This window comes from Leucoraja erinacea, chromosome 3 (genome assembly GCF_028641065.1).
Source record: "Leucoraja erinacea ecotype New England chromosome 3, Leri_hhj_1, whole genome shotgun sequence".
NCBI classification, from domain to species: domain Eukaryota; kingdom Metazoa; phylum Chordata; class Chondrichthyes; order Rajiformes; family Rajidae; genus Leucoraja; species Leucoraja erinaceus.
In genome coordinates this window covers 71,530,351-71,549,578 of record NC_073379.1, presented here as the reverse complement: position 1 = coordinate 71,549,578, position 19,228 = coordinate 71,530,351, and the positions used below count along the sequence as shown (strand labels likewise).

Below are 19,228 nucleotides of genomic sequence, written 5' to 3'. Positions count from 1 at the left end.
CCCCCCATACATGGTGTGAAATTATCTTGCTGCCTATGAAAAGTATCTCAGCAGATAAGAAAGCTCTATGAAAGAATTGGAAAGCATGATCAAAAACTAATAGATGAAGTTTTTTTCTGGTATGCCACCATATATTTTGAGAACCGGTAAGCTTTCACTGCAGCATATCATCCATGGTACCATATCCTGGGATTGCCTCTGTTACTCTTGAACAAGTTATTGGAAATATATACAGATCAGAATATATTTTGGCAAAGGAAATTGGAGATATTTAATTATCAGAGTGCTGCACTGCCGTATTTTTGATGCGATATGAATACAGAAATGGGATACCTACTCCAGCAGATTAGCAATGTCACAAGGTGACTAAAATTTCAGCTCAGCATTGCTAAAATACTGGGAGTCTGAAAATCAATTAAGAAATGGACTAGTCTATTTATTAGGTTGAATAAGAGTGTATAAAGTGCTCCTGTTAAGGTGAACCTTTTCTGTATCTTTTCGCTCCCCGCCCAATTTTAAATTTGATGGAACTGTAAATTGTAAATACATTTTAAGCATGGTTATTTGGAGAAAAGCTTTTGTTATCAAATGTTTTCACAGCTGTAGTTAATAAATGTCAATTAGATTAATATTTTAGCACTTACTGAACAATTTTAAAACAAGTACATAATGCTTGTGTTCCACTTTCCAAGTTAACCATTAGAGTGCAAGGAAAATGCCAGCTAAAATGCGCAAGGAGAATAGTCTGATGATCATTCCAGCTATCCAAATATTCTAAAAGTGGAAATATAATTTTCTGATTTGATGTGAGCAGCTCCACGTTAGAAATTAGTTATTTTTGCCAGGGACACAATCTATTTTACTGATCAAGTGGTTCTTTTGCAAGAAATGATCTGCTTCAGGTCTTCCAGCTTGTCCAGTGCATTCCACATATGTAATCTATGCTTGGCAAACCCTTGCATGTTGCACTATGATTTATGATACACGTAGTGTGATGCAGTGAGTGATTTGGTATTCAGTAGAGCAGTGCTGTAGAATATTATATTGACAGTAGGGTCATTTTGTAGCGTGCCAAAAGTTCTGATTTTAAACTCCATTGTTTTATTGCTGTAAAAACAGCATGAGCAGCTAGGTTAGCTTGATCATTGTTTTATGGTGCATATCATTTATTAATAGTATGTGAAGCTATTGCATGAACTTTAATGAAATCATTAACATTCATTGCAATTAATTTTTTTAATTTTGCAGACCAACTGACAGGATGGATAGAGCTTCAATGAGAGGGCGAGGTGGAAGAGGGCGTGGCCGTGGAAGAGGTGGATTTCCAAGAAGTGTCAATGGTTTTGATCCAAGAGGAAGACGAGAGTTTGAAAGACACAGTGGAAATGACAAAGTGTGAGTTGCTTGGATGATACTTTGAGTAAATTAGGATTTTAATGCTTTGGAAATCGAATATGAAGAGGTATGTCTATTTATAAGAAAAGTCACAGGCTTGGTACATTGACATTTTATGAATCTTGTGTATGTATGCAGTTGTAATTTAGCAACAATACTGTATTGGCCTTTTATTGCTTTAATATGTAAACAGGGTTAACATAAGCTTAATTGGTCTATCTTTGATTTACAAAGATTTTGGTAATTCATCCATTAAGTATTATGTGCACTTAACTTCAAATGCCAAGTGAGTTGATTGAAAGTGAAATACAGTATTTGTGCATTGTTCGGTGTCCATACCTTGGCTGGCATGAAGATGAAAGCATATTTTGAATTTGGCTTTTCTGCCACATTATGGAGTGATTTAAAGGGGTGGTATTATGTTTTGAAATATTCTGTTGTGATGTTGCTTGCTGGATGTTGAATGAGCTCCAAGGCTTTAAGTCTGAACTGTGTGGAAGGGACTGTGTAGGAGCCATTTATGCTTAAGTTAGTTAGTTACTGTTAGAATATTAGTATTTTGTCTAGATATTTCTACGTATCATTTTGAACGCTTGGGGTGGGATTTTGATACGTAGATTAAAATACAACAAAATTATTTTTCCCTTAGTCATACAAAAAATAAAATTAAAAAAACACAAAAACACAGAACACAATAGTCCACAACACAAACATCCCCACAGCTGCACCAAAGTTCCCCACTGTGAGGGAAGGAACCAAAGTCCAGTCAACCTCCTCGCTGATGTTCCCTGATTTTCACCCGTGGTCGGGGCCTCCTGAACACCCCGTAGTCGCCGCCACAGGCGCCCGATGCCGCCCGATGTTCAGGCCCTCGGAGGGATCAATGGAACCCCGACGTCGAACGGGATAACATCCTCAGCGGCCTGGTCTTCAGAATTGGCCACCTTCCACCGGAGTCCGCGGCTCCCGATGTCCACAGGCCGCGCTGGGCGGAGATTCGCGCTGGCGACCCCTGGCAAAGGGTCCCAGGACTCCGCGATGTTAAAGTCAGCGCCGCCCGCGCTGGGAGCTCCGCACCCACAGCTCCGCGATGTTGGAGCAGCGGCCCAACACTCCGGAGCTCCAAGCGGCGATCCCAGGTAAGGCCTCGCCCGGTCAGCGATGTATCGAGCGCAGCGCCACAGCTGCTGAAGCTCTGGTCCGGTCCCGGCAGGAAAGGCCGTGCCAATCCAGTTGGTAGGTGGGGGGGTGAGGACGCGACTCGGGTAATAGCCGCATCCTTGCCAGGAAGTGACTGAAGGACGGTTCCCCCCTACCCTACCCTACCCACTTCCCCCCCCCGACATAAAATACTAAAAAAAAAACACTCTAAACGTGACAAAATAAAAAAGACAACCAGACTGTGGGTGGAGGCAGCTAGTAACAGTGCCACCATTTGTGGTTGGGTGGAATTTCAGTTTGGGTCTGTATGGAATAAATCTGAGCTGCAGACGTTTGCTGATGAAAGGGTTGTGACTGAAAGTAGATTGTAGCAGATAACTGATCTAAAACTGGGAGGCTGACAACAAATGTGGGGATAAAAGACAGATGGTGAACCTTCTGAGAAAAGGCTAGAAGTTCAAAATGCAAACTCACTGAGTGGAGATGACAATAGAGTGCATGCCTTTGTAAGATGAGCAAATACCTTAAATCATCAATGGCAAGCTGCTTCATTACTTCTTGGACCCAATTATTTGCCGTTTCTGCAGAAACTCCCTGGTACAGGGTTTAGGATGTCTTGAGTGGCTGCAGACCATTCTAGAGGGGGAGGAGGAGCTCCAAAAAGTCCTTGTGGCACAAATGACATCAAAAATATCTGTGGTCCTGCAGAGTGAATGGAGTTAAGGGCCTGTCACACTTTCACGACCTAATTCACGACTTCTGACGAGTTTTCCCTTGACTCGTACTCGCAGCATGGTCGTCACGAGGTCATAGGTAGGTCGTAGCAGGTCATAATGTTAGTCTTAGGTACTCGTGGCATCAAGTAGGTCGGGGCGTTTTTTCAAGATGTTGAAAAATGTCCACGAGTAAAAAAGGTCGTGAATTAGGTCATGAAAGTGGGACAGGCCCTTAAGGCAAAAGGAGGACTTTGAGGATAGTAATCTCTGGATTTCTCACAGTAACATGTGCTTGTGAAGGTTAGAATAGGGTTGATATGACAGATGAATGTGTGGCTCTGGAGTTGGTGCAGAGGCCACAGTTATAGATTTTTGGACCAATGGGATTTCTTCTGGGGCAGAGGTGACCTGTACAGGAGATCACCTTTTCCACCTTTTCCCCCCCCCTTTCCCCCCCCCCCAATGGGATTCCCCCAGAGGTGACCCCCCCCCCCCCCCCCCCGAAGTAGGGTCGACCCAAAACGCCACCTATCATTCTTCTCCAGGGAAGCTGCCTGGCCCACTGAGTTACTCCAGTACTTTGTGTCCCATTTTATTTATTAACCTGCATCAGAAGTCCTTTTTCTATGTTCTAAATTTTAATATTATTTTGAATCAGGATAAATCTGGAGCTTGAGGAAAGGTATTAAATTGGAGTAATGCTGATTACAACATTATAAGCGAGTTCGGTATTCCGAAAAACACAAGGAATCATGGGATTTTTCAAAGGTCATTCGCCATAAAAGAAAAGCGAACAAAGCGCTGGCTGAAGAAACTATGTATAAATTCTTATCTTTATTCAAAATGTATGTGTAAAAATATATTTAATCAGAGGAACAGCGGTGCCATGTGGTCATATTATAGGAAAATTAATGTATTCCAGACTGGAACACAACGATGATAGTTTCTGTTGAATTTCACTATTCTGCTAATTTCAAGGCAATGGAATTCTTCAGCCTCATCTATGAATACAAATGAGCAATGAAATTCTCGATTCCAGAGAGACTCCCATAAATGGTCAACTCCTCATCCCCCCCCCCCCAAGGAACAGGTAGCAGGAGTGAGGGGTGTAACAGCGAGAGAGAGAGAGAGAGAGAGAGAGCAGATGCGAGTGGTAGACTGGAGAACACGCACCCAGACCCGCGCCTCATCTGCAGCCATGATCGATCCCAGGTCTCTGGCGCCGCACGCGCTGCCGAACTGCCACTGGACCCCCCCCTGCCCCCCATCCCAAATTTGTCCCATCCCCGCCCGAGGAGGGATGTAAAAGGTTGTAAATTTAGTCAAAAGCAAAAAGGAAGCATGTGCAAGGTTAAAATGATGAAATCAGATAAGGCCTTTGAAGAATATAACACGAGTAGGAAAGAACTCGAGCAGATGATTAGAAGGGCCAAAAGAGGCTATGAAATATTTTTGGCGAGTCAAATTATAGAAAAATATCAAGCTTTTTTATATGTACTATTAATAAGGAAAATAACCAGGGATAAAGAGATGGCTGATATAAGGTGATATAAAGGAAGGAATTTGTGCCTGGAGTCTGAGATACTAGACCAGTACTTTGCATCGTTATTCATGATGGAGAAGCACAAGGAGCAAGGTGAGCCACCGAGAGTTCTGGATAGAACTAAGCAAGCGGAGATTGAGAAAAAATTGTTTTAAGTAATGAGGATTCCAGTATACTTTTGATCTATAAATAAGAATTCCAAACATTGCAAATGCGCCAATGGTGTTTTCAGTAATATGCCTTTGTAAGCATATAATTTGGATTAGATTGGACAAAACTTAAGATAGTAAGCAGGGCTGATGAAAGTCATTATGTTTGGCTCATGCATGAAATGAATGCTTCATTTGCAACCTTTTTAAGAAAGGAGGAATCTAGTAATTGTATGCAAATGCTTTCTGTATTTATGTTTGTTTTGGTTACTTGGGGAATAGCAAAATTGGCTTTTTAATCTGCAATGAAGTTAAAAATTCAAATTAATTCATTCTGAAATATAAATTAAGCTTGGTTTTACAGCATGGACTGGTATTTTGTTTAATGTTCAGAATACATTATCAGGAATGAACATGCTATTAGAATTATGATTAGTAATAAAACATGATGCATGGAGGTGCTTTGCAGAGAGTGCTACTGTGCTGAGAATCTGGTGTAAACCATACTACTGTTGTGCTGGAAACCTGCCATGAGATTTATCTGAAATTAGGAAAAGTTTGTGGTGCCTTCCGCCTTGGAGCTCGCAAACTCACTTTCCTCTGGCATCGTGTGCTAAACTAATTACGGCAATTTTTGGGGATGATGAATTTCTACCGCCGCTTTCTACCGAACGCCACAGGTTCCCCATTACCCTTGACCAACCTACTCAAAGGTTCGGACAAATAGTCTTCAAAGAAACCGTTGTGTTTACCCGAGGATGCAGTGCAAGCCTTCAACAAGAGGACTCTCGCCGACGCAACTATGCTGGTCCATCAGAGGCCCAATGCCTTATTTTCACTCACCACCGATGCCTCCCATCAATGCCGTGGGAGTTGTCGTGGAGCAGCGAGTCAAGGGCCTCTGGCATTCTTTTCGGCAAAATTATCATCCACTCAGATGAGGTACAGTATGATCAAGTGAGAACTTTTGGCTATATACCTCGCCGTCAAGCATTTCCGCCATCTGTTGAAAGGCCGTCCCTTCACTATTTATACGGATCACCAACCGCTTGCATACACTACTCGTACAAGTGTGGGGAGCTATTCACCGCGGGAAAATTTGCCACTTGGACTTCGTTCTGCAATTCTCCAGTGACATCAGCAAATCTGGTTGCCGACGCCCTATCAAGATCAAGGAGGTGGATGCTCTGAATGCGGCCACACTCATCGATTTTTATGCCATGGCTCGCACGCAACGTACTGATCCCGATGTTATCCATTACCACCGACGCATACAGCCCTAAAATTGGAAGATGTACCTATCGGTGACACGAGAGAAACCATCATATGTGACACTTCCACTGGCAAACCAAGGCCGTTTGTGCTTAGGACGATGCGCCGAGAAGCTTTCAGCGCGCTGCACAACTTATCACATTCGGGCAAGAAGGCTACGATAAAAACTAATCTCTAAACGTTTCATCTGGCCTTTCATCAAGCATGAAGTTGGATTATGGGCGAAGACGTGTCTCCCGGTCAACAATCCAAGATCTCCAGGCACACTAGGACCCTTTATGGTGAGTTTCCTGTACTGAACACCCGTTTCGAGCACATGCACGTGGACTTGGTCGGCCCACTCACGCCGTCAAGAAACTACACATATCTGCTCATTTGTGAAGACCCGTTCACAAGATGGCAAGATTCTGCTAGACCGTGCAGTTCAGAGTGAACATTTTTTTTTTGACACGTGAGCGGGAGTCGCCAAGCACGATCACAACATGTGACACAATGACGGCAAACCCTTGCCTGGCGAACACGAGAACACCAACCGACCTTGGACCAACCTACGAGAGGTGTTGGACAAATGGAGCGGAACTGCAGTGCAACATTTCAACGCGCTAAGAGGACCGCCGAAGAAACCCACAGAGGCCCAATGCATTATCACCACAACGCCCGTGGGAATCCGTGGAGCACGGCCCAATGGGCCTCCTGGCCTTTCGGCAAAATTATCAAGAATCCGACAAGTGAGAACTGGCATACCTCTGCGTCATTTCGTTTTGAAAGTCACACCCTTCACGGATCACCATGACAATACCCGTACAAGTGTGGGTAGCTAGCGGCGGAAATTGCCATGGACTTTTTCTGCACTGAACATCTCGCGGCTCGGTTGCGCGATGCCCTATCAAATTGAATGGTTCGAATGCAGCCAATCATCGGCACACTCAAGTATGATCCGATCCATCGCCATCCACGCCAGCCCTGGTACCTATCGGTGCATCGCACTGGAGTGAACCGTCATTCACTGGTTCTGCATCCAAGGACATGTTGTCGCTGAAAGCAGACCTAGGATGAGAAGCGTCACACGCTCGGCACAACTCACTGATCGGCAATTTGTCAAAAGAATCCCACAGACTGATCCTATGACCAACAGGTATGTTGGATCGATTACAGCGACTATGCAGCTACTCAGACGTGGAACACAGACACGGTGACACCTGCAATGGTCTACGTGCCTGCTGACCTCCAACGCTGCACATGTTTTGGTCCGACACGTCCACCGACCTCTTCAGCAAGCATACGATGGCCTGTACCAAGTCATCTAACGCCTACCCATAAGTTTTGTGATCTATCGGAACGGAAAAACTGACACCATACCCATCGACCGGTTAAAGCCAGCATACGTCGAGAACCAACCGACTACCTCACCCACCGAACCGGCAAAGTCACAAGACCCCAACACTTGCTGTCAAAGCCTTCCCACACTGCAGTACCAAACAAGATCAGGCCGTAAAATCAACCCACCAGACCGGTACGGGGCAAGACAAGCCAGGCAGTCGCCACCTTGCATGACTTGGTGGCTGAGGGGAGAAGCTGTGGAGCCTTCACGCCCACGTTGGTTTTGCATACAGCCTGTCACCACTGGCGACTCGCTAGCAGCCTCACGAGAAGTTCCAGCCGCAAGAGCTCAATAACAACGCCAAGGTCAGACACTACTAATTGGCCTTATCTGCACACGGATTATAGAAATTAGGTGCAGGAGTAGGCCATTCGGCCCTTCGAGCCTGCACCGCCATTCAATATGATCATGGCTGATCATCCAACTCAATATCCCGTACCTGCCTTCTCTCCATACCCTCTGATCCCCTTAGCCACAAGGGCCACATCTAACTCTCTCTTAAATATAGCCAATGAACTGGCCTCAACTACCCTCTGGCAGAGAGTTCCAGAGATTCACCACTCTGTGTGAAAATGGTGATTGGTGAGTGTAGGTAAAAGGGGCTTCTGGAATAAGTGTGACACAAGGTGTCTGGCTCAGCTAAGTGTTGTTTGGTCTTTGCTTTCTGTCGTGGGATTCTGTAGATCCTAGACGTTTTTGTTAAAAATTTCAGCATCTGCAGTCTCTTGTCTCCACGTGGAGAAATTTCTGGACTTAGTGTAGTTAACCTGTGCAATTCACCATCACAGGGCTGTAGAGGCCAGGTTGTTAACTGCATCCAAGAAGATGGATAATTTTCTTCGTGCAATTTGGTAGGGGAGTGAGAATATGTTATTAAGGTGATCAACCTTGACTATTGAATAGTTTCAATTCAGGCTTGAAGGGGGCAATTTAGCCTTTCCTTCTTTTGTTATCTGAGTCTTGCTACATGCATGCATGGACTGCTTAATTGTATTTCCAAGATGCTATATGTATCTATATGTGACTGAGGTAGCTCCTGTAAATCCTGCCAGAGCACAATAGTTCCTATGATTTTATTGTTGTTTAATTAGTTTCGTGAAGAGGAAGTGGAAACTTCAAATAGTTTTTGCAAGGCTGGCGAATATTTTTTTTGCTCCATTTCATGCCATGGACTTGCCAGACATGTTTTGATTGCATCTCAACTAGAATGATGTTCACTTCCCCCTCTACATGTGGCCTTGTTCAGGTTGTAGGCTCAGTCTTTTGTGGGATTGTCAGTCACACTGAATCTTTTATCCAACATCCTGGCACACTCCCATGAAGATTTTGCAAGAAGTATACTACAGGCTTTTAGGGTCCGATATCTTTGCACAGAAGCTCTGATTCTCTCCAGAGGCAGGAAAATCATTTTCGTGCAGGGGTTAGGCATATTGGGGTTGTAGTAATTTGCATTGGTCGAATTCTGAAAGCACCCTACAACATAACCAACATGGTGTGTGGCATAAATGGAAAATTTGATGAAAACAAGTTAAGGTCAGGTTTCCTGCCTGTTGTTCTTGGTTGGGAAGATAACTGGTCTTGGAAAGACTAGTTTCAAAAATGATCAGTTTAGATCACCTGTTGTGGCCTCCCTTCAGATATCTTTGGCCCAAATTTAATGAGCAATCATACTTTTTTGGGGTTGTTATTCAAACTGTTGACGACACAAAAGAGTTGAACAGGATACTTTCTCTTTTAGGGGAATGAAACCAGAGAATAAAAAGGGTGGAAGTGGATCTCGAAACTGGGGAGCAATCGGAGATGATCCGAGGTATGGATTTCCTGTGTTTAGGAAAATGCAGTGGAAATGTGTAACAGCCAATATCCTACATTACTCTCAGAACTCCTACCTCGGGATATACCAAAGTCCACATGCACTGTCAGCAGCCATCAGCAACTGAAGTGTGGATGGTAGGGTGATAGTTTTTGTGGGGTGTAAGGTTTTTTTTAAGTGTTCTTGAGTAATTTGTAGGAATAGGTTTTCTTGCTCATAGCTTATTCTCCCCTCATTTACATGGAATGTTCTTTGGTTTTGGTAATTGTGGAATAATTGTAACCAAAATGCCCCTCAGTTGGGAACCAAAATGCTCCTAGGCTTCACTCAATCTTAAATGTTGTTAATGCTGAATCAGTTTCTCATGCCATAGGTGCAGTTGCATTGAGGAATTGTGATGCAGCAGGATGGTGTGGAAACCTTTCATGGTTAATGAGTTTAGATAGTTCATGGGATAGCTAAGAATAAAAATATCAATTTACAGGTGAAATTGTAATCTGCTTCTGCATGCTGTAAATACGCAGCTTACAAAATAGAAACGAGGTTAGTGTCAACAGTAATGGAAAATAAATCTGCAGATGCTGGAATTTGAAACTAAAACAAAAATAGTTGGAAAAACCCAGTCGGTCCAGCAGCATCTGTGGAAAGAGAAACCATGTTTTATATATTGTATAGATACATACAAAATAGGTGCAGGAGTAGGCCATTCAGCCCTTCAAGCCAGGACCGCCATTCAATGTGATCATGGCTGATCATCCACTATCAGCCTTATCCCCATATCCCTTAATTTCACTATCCCTAAGAGCTCTATCTAACTCTTTTGAATGCATTCACTGAGTCGGCCTCCACTGCCTTCTGAGGCAGAGAATTCCACAAATTCATAACTCTCTGGGTGAAAACATTTTTCATCAGATTAGTTCTAAATGGCACCCCTTTATTCTTAAACTGTGGCCCCTGGTTCTGGACACCCCCAACATCGGGAACATGTTTCCTGCATCTAGCATATCCAATCCCTTAATAATTGTATATGTTTCTATAAGATCCCCCCTCCTCCTTCTAAATTCCAGTGCATACAAGCCCAGTCGTTCCATTCTTTCATCATATGACAGTCCCACCATCCCGGGAATTAACCTCGTGAACCTACACTGCACTCCTTCAATAGCAAGAATGTCCATCCTCAAATTAGGAGACCAAAACTGCACACAATACTCCTGGTGTGATCTCACCAGGGCCGTCTACAACTGCAGAAGGACCTCTTTACTCCTATACTCAAATCTTCTCATTATGAAGGCCAACATGCCATTAGCTTTCTTCACGGCCTGCTGTACCTGCATGCTTAATTTCAGTGACTGGTGTACAAGGACATCCAGGACTCATTGCACTTCCCCTTTTCCTAATCTGACACCATTTGGATAATAATTTGCCGCCTTGTTCTTGCCACCAAAGTGGATAACCTCACATATATCCACATTATACTGCATCTGCCATGCATCTGCCCACACCCAACCTGTCCGAGTCATCCTGCATCCTCACAGGGTCATCTTCACAGTTCACACTGCCATCCAGCTTTGTGTCATCTGCAAATTTGCTATTGTTACTTTTAATTCGTTCATCTAAATCATTAATATATATTGAGAATAGCTGCGGTCCCAGCACCGAGCCTTGCGGCACCCCACAAGCCGCTACCTGCCATTTTGAAAGGGAACCGTTAATTCCTTCACTTTGTTTCCTGTCTGCCAACCAATTTTCTATCCATGTCAATACCCTGCCCCCAATGTCATGTGCTCTAATTGTGCCCACTAATCTCCAGTGTGGGACCTTATCAAAGACTTTCTGAAGGTCCAGATACACTACATCCACTGGCTCTCCCTTATCCATTTTACTTGTTACGTCTTAAAAAAATTCCATATTAGTCGAGCATGATTCATAAATTCATGCTGACTTGGACCAATCCTGCTATCCAAATGCGCCTCTATTACATCTTTAATAATTGATTTTAATAATTTTGGAGGCAATTTCTCAGAACCAAGGGAAGAATGGAGGATTTAATTTTTGAAACTACTGGGAGCGGTGTAAAATGCAAGCATAAGCGAATGAATGAATAAGTTTATTGGCCAAGTATGTACACATACAAGGAATTTGCCTTGGTGCTCCGCTCGCAAGTAACATCACGACATACAGTAAACCATTAAGAATAAAACATAAAACATTAAAACATTAAGAATAAAACATTATAGTTTAAACATGTGAATGAAATAAAATACCAGAGCAAACGGAGGCTACAGACTTTTGGTTATTGAGTAGAGCTACTGCACGTGGGAAAAAAAGCTGTTTTTATGTCTGACAGTCCGGAGTCGCCTTCCAGAGGGAAGTGCTTCAAAGCGTTTGTGGCCAGGGTGAGAGGGGTCAGAGATGATCTTACCCACGCTTCCTGGCCCTTGCAGTGTACAGTTCATCAATGGGTGGAAGGTTGCAGCCAACAACCTTCTCAGCTGATCGAACGATTCGCAGCAGCCTCCGGATGTTGTGTTTGGTGGCTGAGCCAAACCAGACCATGATGGAGAGGGTGACGACAGGCTCTATGATTGCACTATAGAATTGGACCATTGTTACCTGTGGCAGATTGTGTTTCCTCAGCTGCCGCAGGAAATACATCCACTGTTGGGCCTTTTTGACCGTGGAGTCGATGGTGGCCTCCCATTTAAGGTCCTTGGAGATGATGGTTCCAAGGAACTTAAAGGACTCCACAGATGTGACTGTAGTGTTGTTGAATGGGGGAGGGGAGGGGGAGCTCTCCTAAAGTCTACCATCAATTCCATCGCCTTAAGAGCATCGAGCTCCAGGTTGTTACCAAGGCACCAGGACGCCAGCTGTGTCACTTCCTGTCTAAGTTGATTCCTCCCCATCCTGGATCAGTCTAATCAGGGTTGTGTCGTCCGCAAACTTGAGAAGCTTGACAAGGAGTCTGTGGAGGTGCAGTCATTGGTGTAGAGAGAGTAAAGGGGAGGGGGAGAGTAAGCAGCCTTGCGGTGCTCCTATGCTGAGGGTCAGCGGGTCCGAGATGTGCTTTCCCAGCCTCACATGCTGCTTCTTGTCTGTCAGGAAGTTGGTGATCCACTGACAGACGGGTTCAGGCACATTCAACTGGGAGAGTTTAGAGTGTAGTAGCTCTGGCCCAATGGTGTTGAATGCAAAGCAAAAATCCACAAAAAAAATCCTTGCATAGGTCCCCTGGTGGTCTAGGTGCTGGAGGATGAAGTGCAGGCCTAGGTTGACTGTCATCCACTGATCTATTGGCCCAGTATGCAAACTGCAGAGGGTCCAGCAGGGGGTTTGTGATATATTTCAGCTGGGACAGCACAAGTCTTTCAAGGGTCTTCGTGACTACAGAGGTCAGTGCGGCAGGCTTGTAGTCATTAAGACCAGTAATCCTTGTCTTTTGGGGTACAGAGACCCAAATCTGGAGATGGCTTAAGGCATCTCAGTGATAAGATACAAGAGACTGCAGATGTTGAAATCTGGAGCAAAATACAAACTGCTGAATTAGTGAAGGGCGAAGGACATTTGGATATGTTGTCTGTCTATTTCCCTCCACATGCTGTTTAATCAGCTTGGTTCTTAGATGATGAGAGATACGAGTACCACTGACTGTAAAACATTTTAGGGAAACTGGATGAGAAATGGGTTAACAAATAGGTCATGTGAATTAGAGAACACAAAAATATGAATCAAAGGAGTAGGTCCATTTGGCCCATTAAGTCTTTTTCACCAATCAATGGCGGTTGATCGTTGATATCAATACCATGTTCCTGCTCTCTCCTCATATTCTCATTCCTTTTGCATTTAGAAATTTATGTTTTTTATATATTCATCTTGCACAAAATGACATGCCCATTATCCTGCATCTGTACACTGGATGGCTTGACTGTACTCAGTCTTTTCGTTGACTGGGTAGCACGTAACTAAAAAGCTTTTCACTGTACCTCAGTACACGTGACAATAATAAACTAAACTAGACTCTGCCTCTACGGTGCTCTGTGGTAATGGATGCCACTGGTTTGCACCCTATGAGTCATAGGGATTTTTTTTTAAAATTGGGTTTTTATCTGAAGAGACGATCAACCTTTTATTTTCTCCCATTTGCCATTCTTATTAAGCAAACAAAAAACACTGAAGATAGACAGAGTTGACGTGGACAAGCTTTTCCCTTTGAGAATAGGGAAGATTCAAACAAGAGGACATGACTTCAGAATTAAGGGACAGAAGTTTAGGGGTAACATGAGGGGGAACTTCTTTACTCAGAGAGTGGTAGCGGTGTGGAATGCGCTTCCAGTGGAAGTGGTGGAGGCAGGTTCGTTGGTATCATTTAAAAATAAATTGGATAGGCATATGGTTGAGAAGGGAATGGAGGGTTATGGTATGAGTGCAGGCAGGTGGGACTAAGGGAAAATAAGTTGTTCGGCACGGACTTGTAGGGCCGAGATGGCCTGTTTCCGTGCTGTAATTGTTATATGGTTATAAGGGTTTCGGCCCGAAACGTTGCCTATTTCCTTCGCTCCGTAGATGCTGCTGCACCCACTGAGTTTCTCCAGCACTTTAGCACTTTTGTCTACCTTTGATTTTCCAGCATCTGCAGTTCCTTCTTAAACAAAAACACCACCTTTGGTCTCACTGAGCATGTCTAATTAAGATGGGCAGAATTCCTTGAAAAAACTGGTGTTAAAATACCTTCACCTGACCAATTCAATTTACAACTTTTTTAATAGCCCAAATTGTGGAGAATAGGGATTCTGTTTTTTAATTTGCAGCTCGTGCTCCAGCGGGAGTTGCAATGTGGTCTCTGCCCACCTTCTGTGCTTGATGGAAGGAGTGCCTCTGTGTTGGGCAGTAATATGAAAAAATAAAAGCATTGCAAAGTGAATATTATGCAAAGAACTCAAAGTAAAATCTGGTTTCTCATTTATGCTTGTACCAGCCCACACCCTTGAGTTTATGTTCATTAAAACTGTTGGGATCTGAGCCTTTCTTATGCAGTCAATTTATTGCCAACTCCCCTGAAAAATGATAGTGAGCATCTACCTTGAGCTGCTGCAATCCTGTTGGTGTGGGTGCTTGTACACTGCAGTTAGAGAGATAATTCCTGAATTTACATGAATAGCAATCTATTTCCAAATAGAGATGGTAAATAGAAAAGGATTTGAGTATAGGAGCAGGGAGGTTCTGCCGCAGGTGAGACCACACCTGGAGTATTGTGTACAGTTTTGGTCTCCAAATCTGAGGAAGGACATTATTGCCATAGAGGGAGTGCAGAGAAGGTTCACCAGACTGATTCCTGGGATGTCAGGACTTTCTTATGAAGAAAGACTGGATAGACTCGGATTGTACTCGCTAGGAATTTAGAAGATTGGGGGGGGATCTTATAGAAACTTACAAAATGCTTAAGGGATTGGACAGGCTAGATGCAGGAAGATTGTTCCTGATGTCCTGGACTTCCCCAACAAGGGGTCACAGCTTAAGGATAGAGGGGAAATCCTTTAGAACCGAGATGAGAAAAACATTTTTCATGCAGAGAGTGGTGAATCTCTGGAACTCTCTGCCACAGAAGGTAGTTGAGGCCAGTTCATTTGCTATATTTAAGAGTGAGTTAGATGTGGCCCTTGTGGCTATAGGGATCAGGGGGTATGGAGAGAAGGCAGGTACGGGATACTGAGTTGGATGATCAGCCATGATCATATTGAATGGCAGTGCAGACTCGAAGGGCCGAATAGCCTACTCCTGCACTTATTTTCTATGTTTCCATGTAAATTGGACTTGGCATGGACTTGTAGGGCCGAGATGGCCTGTTTCCGTGCTGTAATTGTTATATGGTTATATGGTTAAATTGAAAGTGGCGGTGATCCCATTCCCTTTTCCACTGTGATAAATCTCATGGATTAGACATGTGCTGTTATGGATGAGGAAGTGCTATACATTTTGTAGATCTTTGTAAATTAACATTTGTCGAACACAACCATCTTTGTGAGAGTTATGACACCATCAATATTTCTCTTGATGCCCATTGACTTCAATTTTACTGAGTCTCTCTAATGCCACACTTGGCCAAATGCTGTCTTGATGTCAACGATGGTCATTGCAATCTTGTCTGGAATTCACCACCAATTTATTGATGTACAGTATATTATAACTGATGGGAGTGGCCGGGGTGTGACTTGTCCTTGATTATGCTGCTGACCTTGCTGAGGTAGTGTGAAGTAATGGAAGAGAGGTTGGTTTGTGTGATGGTCTGGGCTATGTCCACAATTCGCTGCATAGCACTCTCAATGAGACCTTCCACCATGTCGCTGATGATCGAGAGCAGATTGATTGGGCATTGATTATATTCTAATGGTGCCCTGAACACAATGCAATAATTGGTTAGAGAAGAAATTACAATATGATCGATTAAATGCATTTCATATTTTGATTTGTGAAAGTGTGTCTACAGGCCAACTGGGAGAAATAACCTATGTTTTCTGCCAGTGTTGCCCTGAGCCAGTTGCTATTGCCCCGGAAGACCTAAAAGAAGCTGGCATAGTTATTTGTGTAGTTATCAGCTTGAAAGGATGAGTGAATCAACATTCTCTATGCTACGCTCTTAGTGCAACCAAGATTGAATTTAAACATAAACTGACATAACACTTTAGTGTGAATACCAGCATCTTCAGTTAAACTTTTTTGTGCAAAAAAAAAAGAATCTCTAATGATTTGGATTAGCATATTCTTCAAGAGAATGTGTAAGAGAACAAGACCTATTGATTCAGATGCTATTAGATCCTACAAGGAGAGAAAATGATTCTTACCAGTGACTACCCAAATGAGCCATCCTGCTCATTAGAACCATTGCGTTCATTTACTCTTCTACATGAGTAATCAATCCAAATTGAAAGTTCCTCGTCTGCTTCCCAACTCCTTGATCTCTCTCTGCATAGAGATGTACAGCCCTTTGGCCCAACTCAACCATGCTGACCAAGATTCCTTATCTAAGTTAGTCCTGTTTGCCTCCAAACCTTTCCTGTCTATGTGCTTGTCTTTTTAAATGTTGTTATCGTACCTGCTTCAACAACTTCATCTGCCTTCTCGTTCCATATACCCACCACCATTATCTATAATATTTTATGATCATACAAGATTTATACTGACCATTGTGTTTTTTTTAATGATATCCCTATGTCTCTGAACACTTGCATAATGTTAAATGACATTTTTTTTGTCCCTTGGGACAGTGCTGCTTTAAAAGGGGTAGTCTCAAGGGGGAAAAATGTTACTCTGTTGAACCCGTCTCGTTCTTTCATTGTATCACTACCTGAAAAATTATTTCAATAAACCTTGTCTATGGGTGTGGTATCAGTCCGTGTGATAGTGAATTGCATGTGACCCCTTAGATATTTATCTAAGAAATGCTGCTCTGCGTATCTTCTTACGGAAAAATGGAATATAAAAGTAAATAAATGTTTCCATTAGAGTTCTGTGGTTGTGTAACGATGTTTGGATAAATTGCTGGTAAATTATGGACACGAGGGAGACTTGTGCATATTTGATAGAGAAGCATTATTTTTAAGAACAAACTTTGTATGTGCTTGATAAAGAACCATCCATTTTAAAGGCCAGAGAATGGATGTACAGACTGAATAGTCATCTTTGAGAGAGTTTGATTCTTTGATTTGTTTATAAACATTCATAGAATTTAAACTTTTTCTTTTGAGATGAGGAAAGCTTATTTTGGTGGTTTGAATCAAAATTTGCATTATTCCAAATTATTAGCGGCTGTGTTGGCTAGCGTAAGCAGAATTCTTTAACTTAGTCTGCTGAAGGTGTACTTACAATAACTACAATTATTTCTACCACTCAATCATTTGCAGAGAGACTGAGGCTGCTCCAGCTGAAGAAATGACTGAAATGGAGGAACCCCAAGAAGTACATGAAGGGGATGCTGAAACCAAGTGAGTGTAGTATTTCTGCCACTATGCAGTGCCTGTGTTTTCTTGTAACAGTTCAGAAAATGACTCAAAGTTCATCCATCTAGAAAGTTGTCATTTGTTTTATTTAAGTTACTCAAACAAGTCTTTTTGTTTATATTATACCTAGAACTAGTGTGTGATTAATATTTCACCTCAAGATGATTTTTTTCTAAACAGAAAAGCCCAATTTTCTTCAGTCTTTCCTTGTAGCTCAAAATCTTAACACTATGTGGATCTGTTGTGGGACTTGCTATTTCTTTAATTGAATGTGGCGGGGGCCAGAACTGACACAGTGCACAAGGTATGGTCTGGTTTGGCACTATATCATTTGCACATGACTTCATCTGACGTGCTCTGCTATTTTGGTTATATAGGTCAGCACTCTATTTACTTTGTTGATTGTGGCTCTACATTGGTTGGACATAGTGTCAAGTTTGCTAAGACTGGTAGGTCTTTTTCATCTTCATCCTAGGCTATTTCACCACCATTGAGGATACATGTAACAATGATACTAGGTCATTAATGAATCACTCTTGTAATCTTGAGCCATAAATTGATTGGTTACAACCAATTTGAGGTTTATTTTGCCCAATAAATGTATTTTTTCTATTGTACATCATTCTTTCATACCTTTCTATCTCATGGAGCAAATTGTCTTCCTCCTAGACTGATGTGGAATCGCAAGCATGGCCCAGTGTTTTGTTCTTTTGGGTTGAGATGGAATAGTTGATTCTTTAGCATTCTGTATCTCATGCGATCAACTTGCTGCTTTCTAGATGCTAGAGAGGCAAAGACTTTTGCGCTTTTTTCTGTATACCATTTCTTCTGAATACTTCATAAATATTACAATCATTACAACATTTATTTTGGTACAGTGTGTTGAGTCTTGCATTGTAGTTATTTTCTAACACTGTCAAACGTTCATTTATCAACAGCTTTTATACTAGATTTGCCTCCTTTTGCTCTTTGGTATCCGCCTGTTACTTGTATATGATTTTCCTAAAGCTGAGTTTGTGTTCACACCTCTCTGTTGGCATAATATGTTCAAAGATGAATAAAGAAACTGGGAATAAGTTGAAAGCTTTTGTTTTCACGGCCTGTTTTGCCACACATTAGTTGTTTCACTTTGACGTCTTGCTGTTGAAAGTGTTCTTTTAATAATGCGCATTCTCTAGAAATCTGGTTGATCAAGAACTGTCACAGAACCATTTATTTTTACATTGGGGCAGCGGGGAAGCAAAATAATTCCCTTTCTTTAATCTAGAACAAAGCAGCTGGAAAAAAAACACCATTAGATGAGGTGTCATCGATGCAGAGAGGCTTTGAAATTTGTGGTTGTTGACCAGTGAAAATTGTTAATGTGTATATCAGAGAAGTAACAGGTTTGTGTGGATGTTATTAAATAAGATTGGGATTGTAACATTTTTCAAGAACCATCACGAGTCATTCAGCGTCATCAGATAATTTTAGGAGTTAATAATTGTTGCTATTTTTGTCATGTTGTAGAGTGAATGAAGGGGATCAAGAAGCAACTGTAGATGATGGTCCCCATGAAATGACTCTGGATGAATGGAAAGCACTTCAAGAACAGACTCGCTCTAAGAAGGAATTCAATATTCGTAAACCAGATTCCAGTGTTTTGTCAAAGGCAGTTGTGATCCATAAATCTAAATATGAAGGCGATGTAAGTGTATTAAATGTTAAACTATTCCTTTGGATTATTTATTAGCTTTCAGAAAAATCTAGATACGTGTGATGGTGTCTCTGAAAGTGTCAAGCATTCACTGATCTAGTCTGTTGT

The 19,228-nt window shown here is 42.4% G+C and overlaps 1 protein-coding gene across 2 annotated transcripts in view; it reads left to right on the top strand.

Annotated features, from left to right (window-relative positions):
- Positions 1–19,228, top strand: part of LOC129695711 (intracellular hyaluronan-binding protein 4-like) — a 35,569-nt gene that overhangs the window by 10,852 nt on the left and 5,489 nt on the right. The window contains exons 3-6 of one of the 2 annotated variants that reach the window (XM_055632903.1): positions 1,249–1,395; positions 9,356–9,427; positions 17,329–17,409; positions 18,934–19,111. In XM_055632903.1, coding sequence (XP_055488878.1) covers positions 1,249–1,395; positions 9,356–9,427; positions 17,329–17,409; positions 18,934–19,111 — 478 coding nt within the window. The remainder of the gene's footprint in view (positions 1–1,248; positions 1,396–9,355; positions 9,428–17,328; positions 17,410–18,933; positions 19,112–19,228) is intronic. The other variant, XM_055632904.1, reaches the window with a different exon arrangement.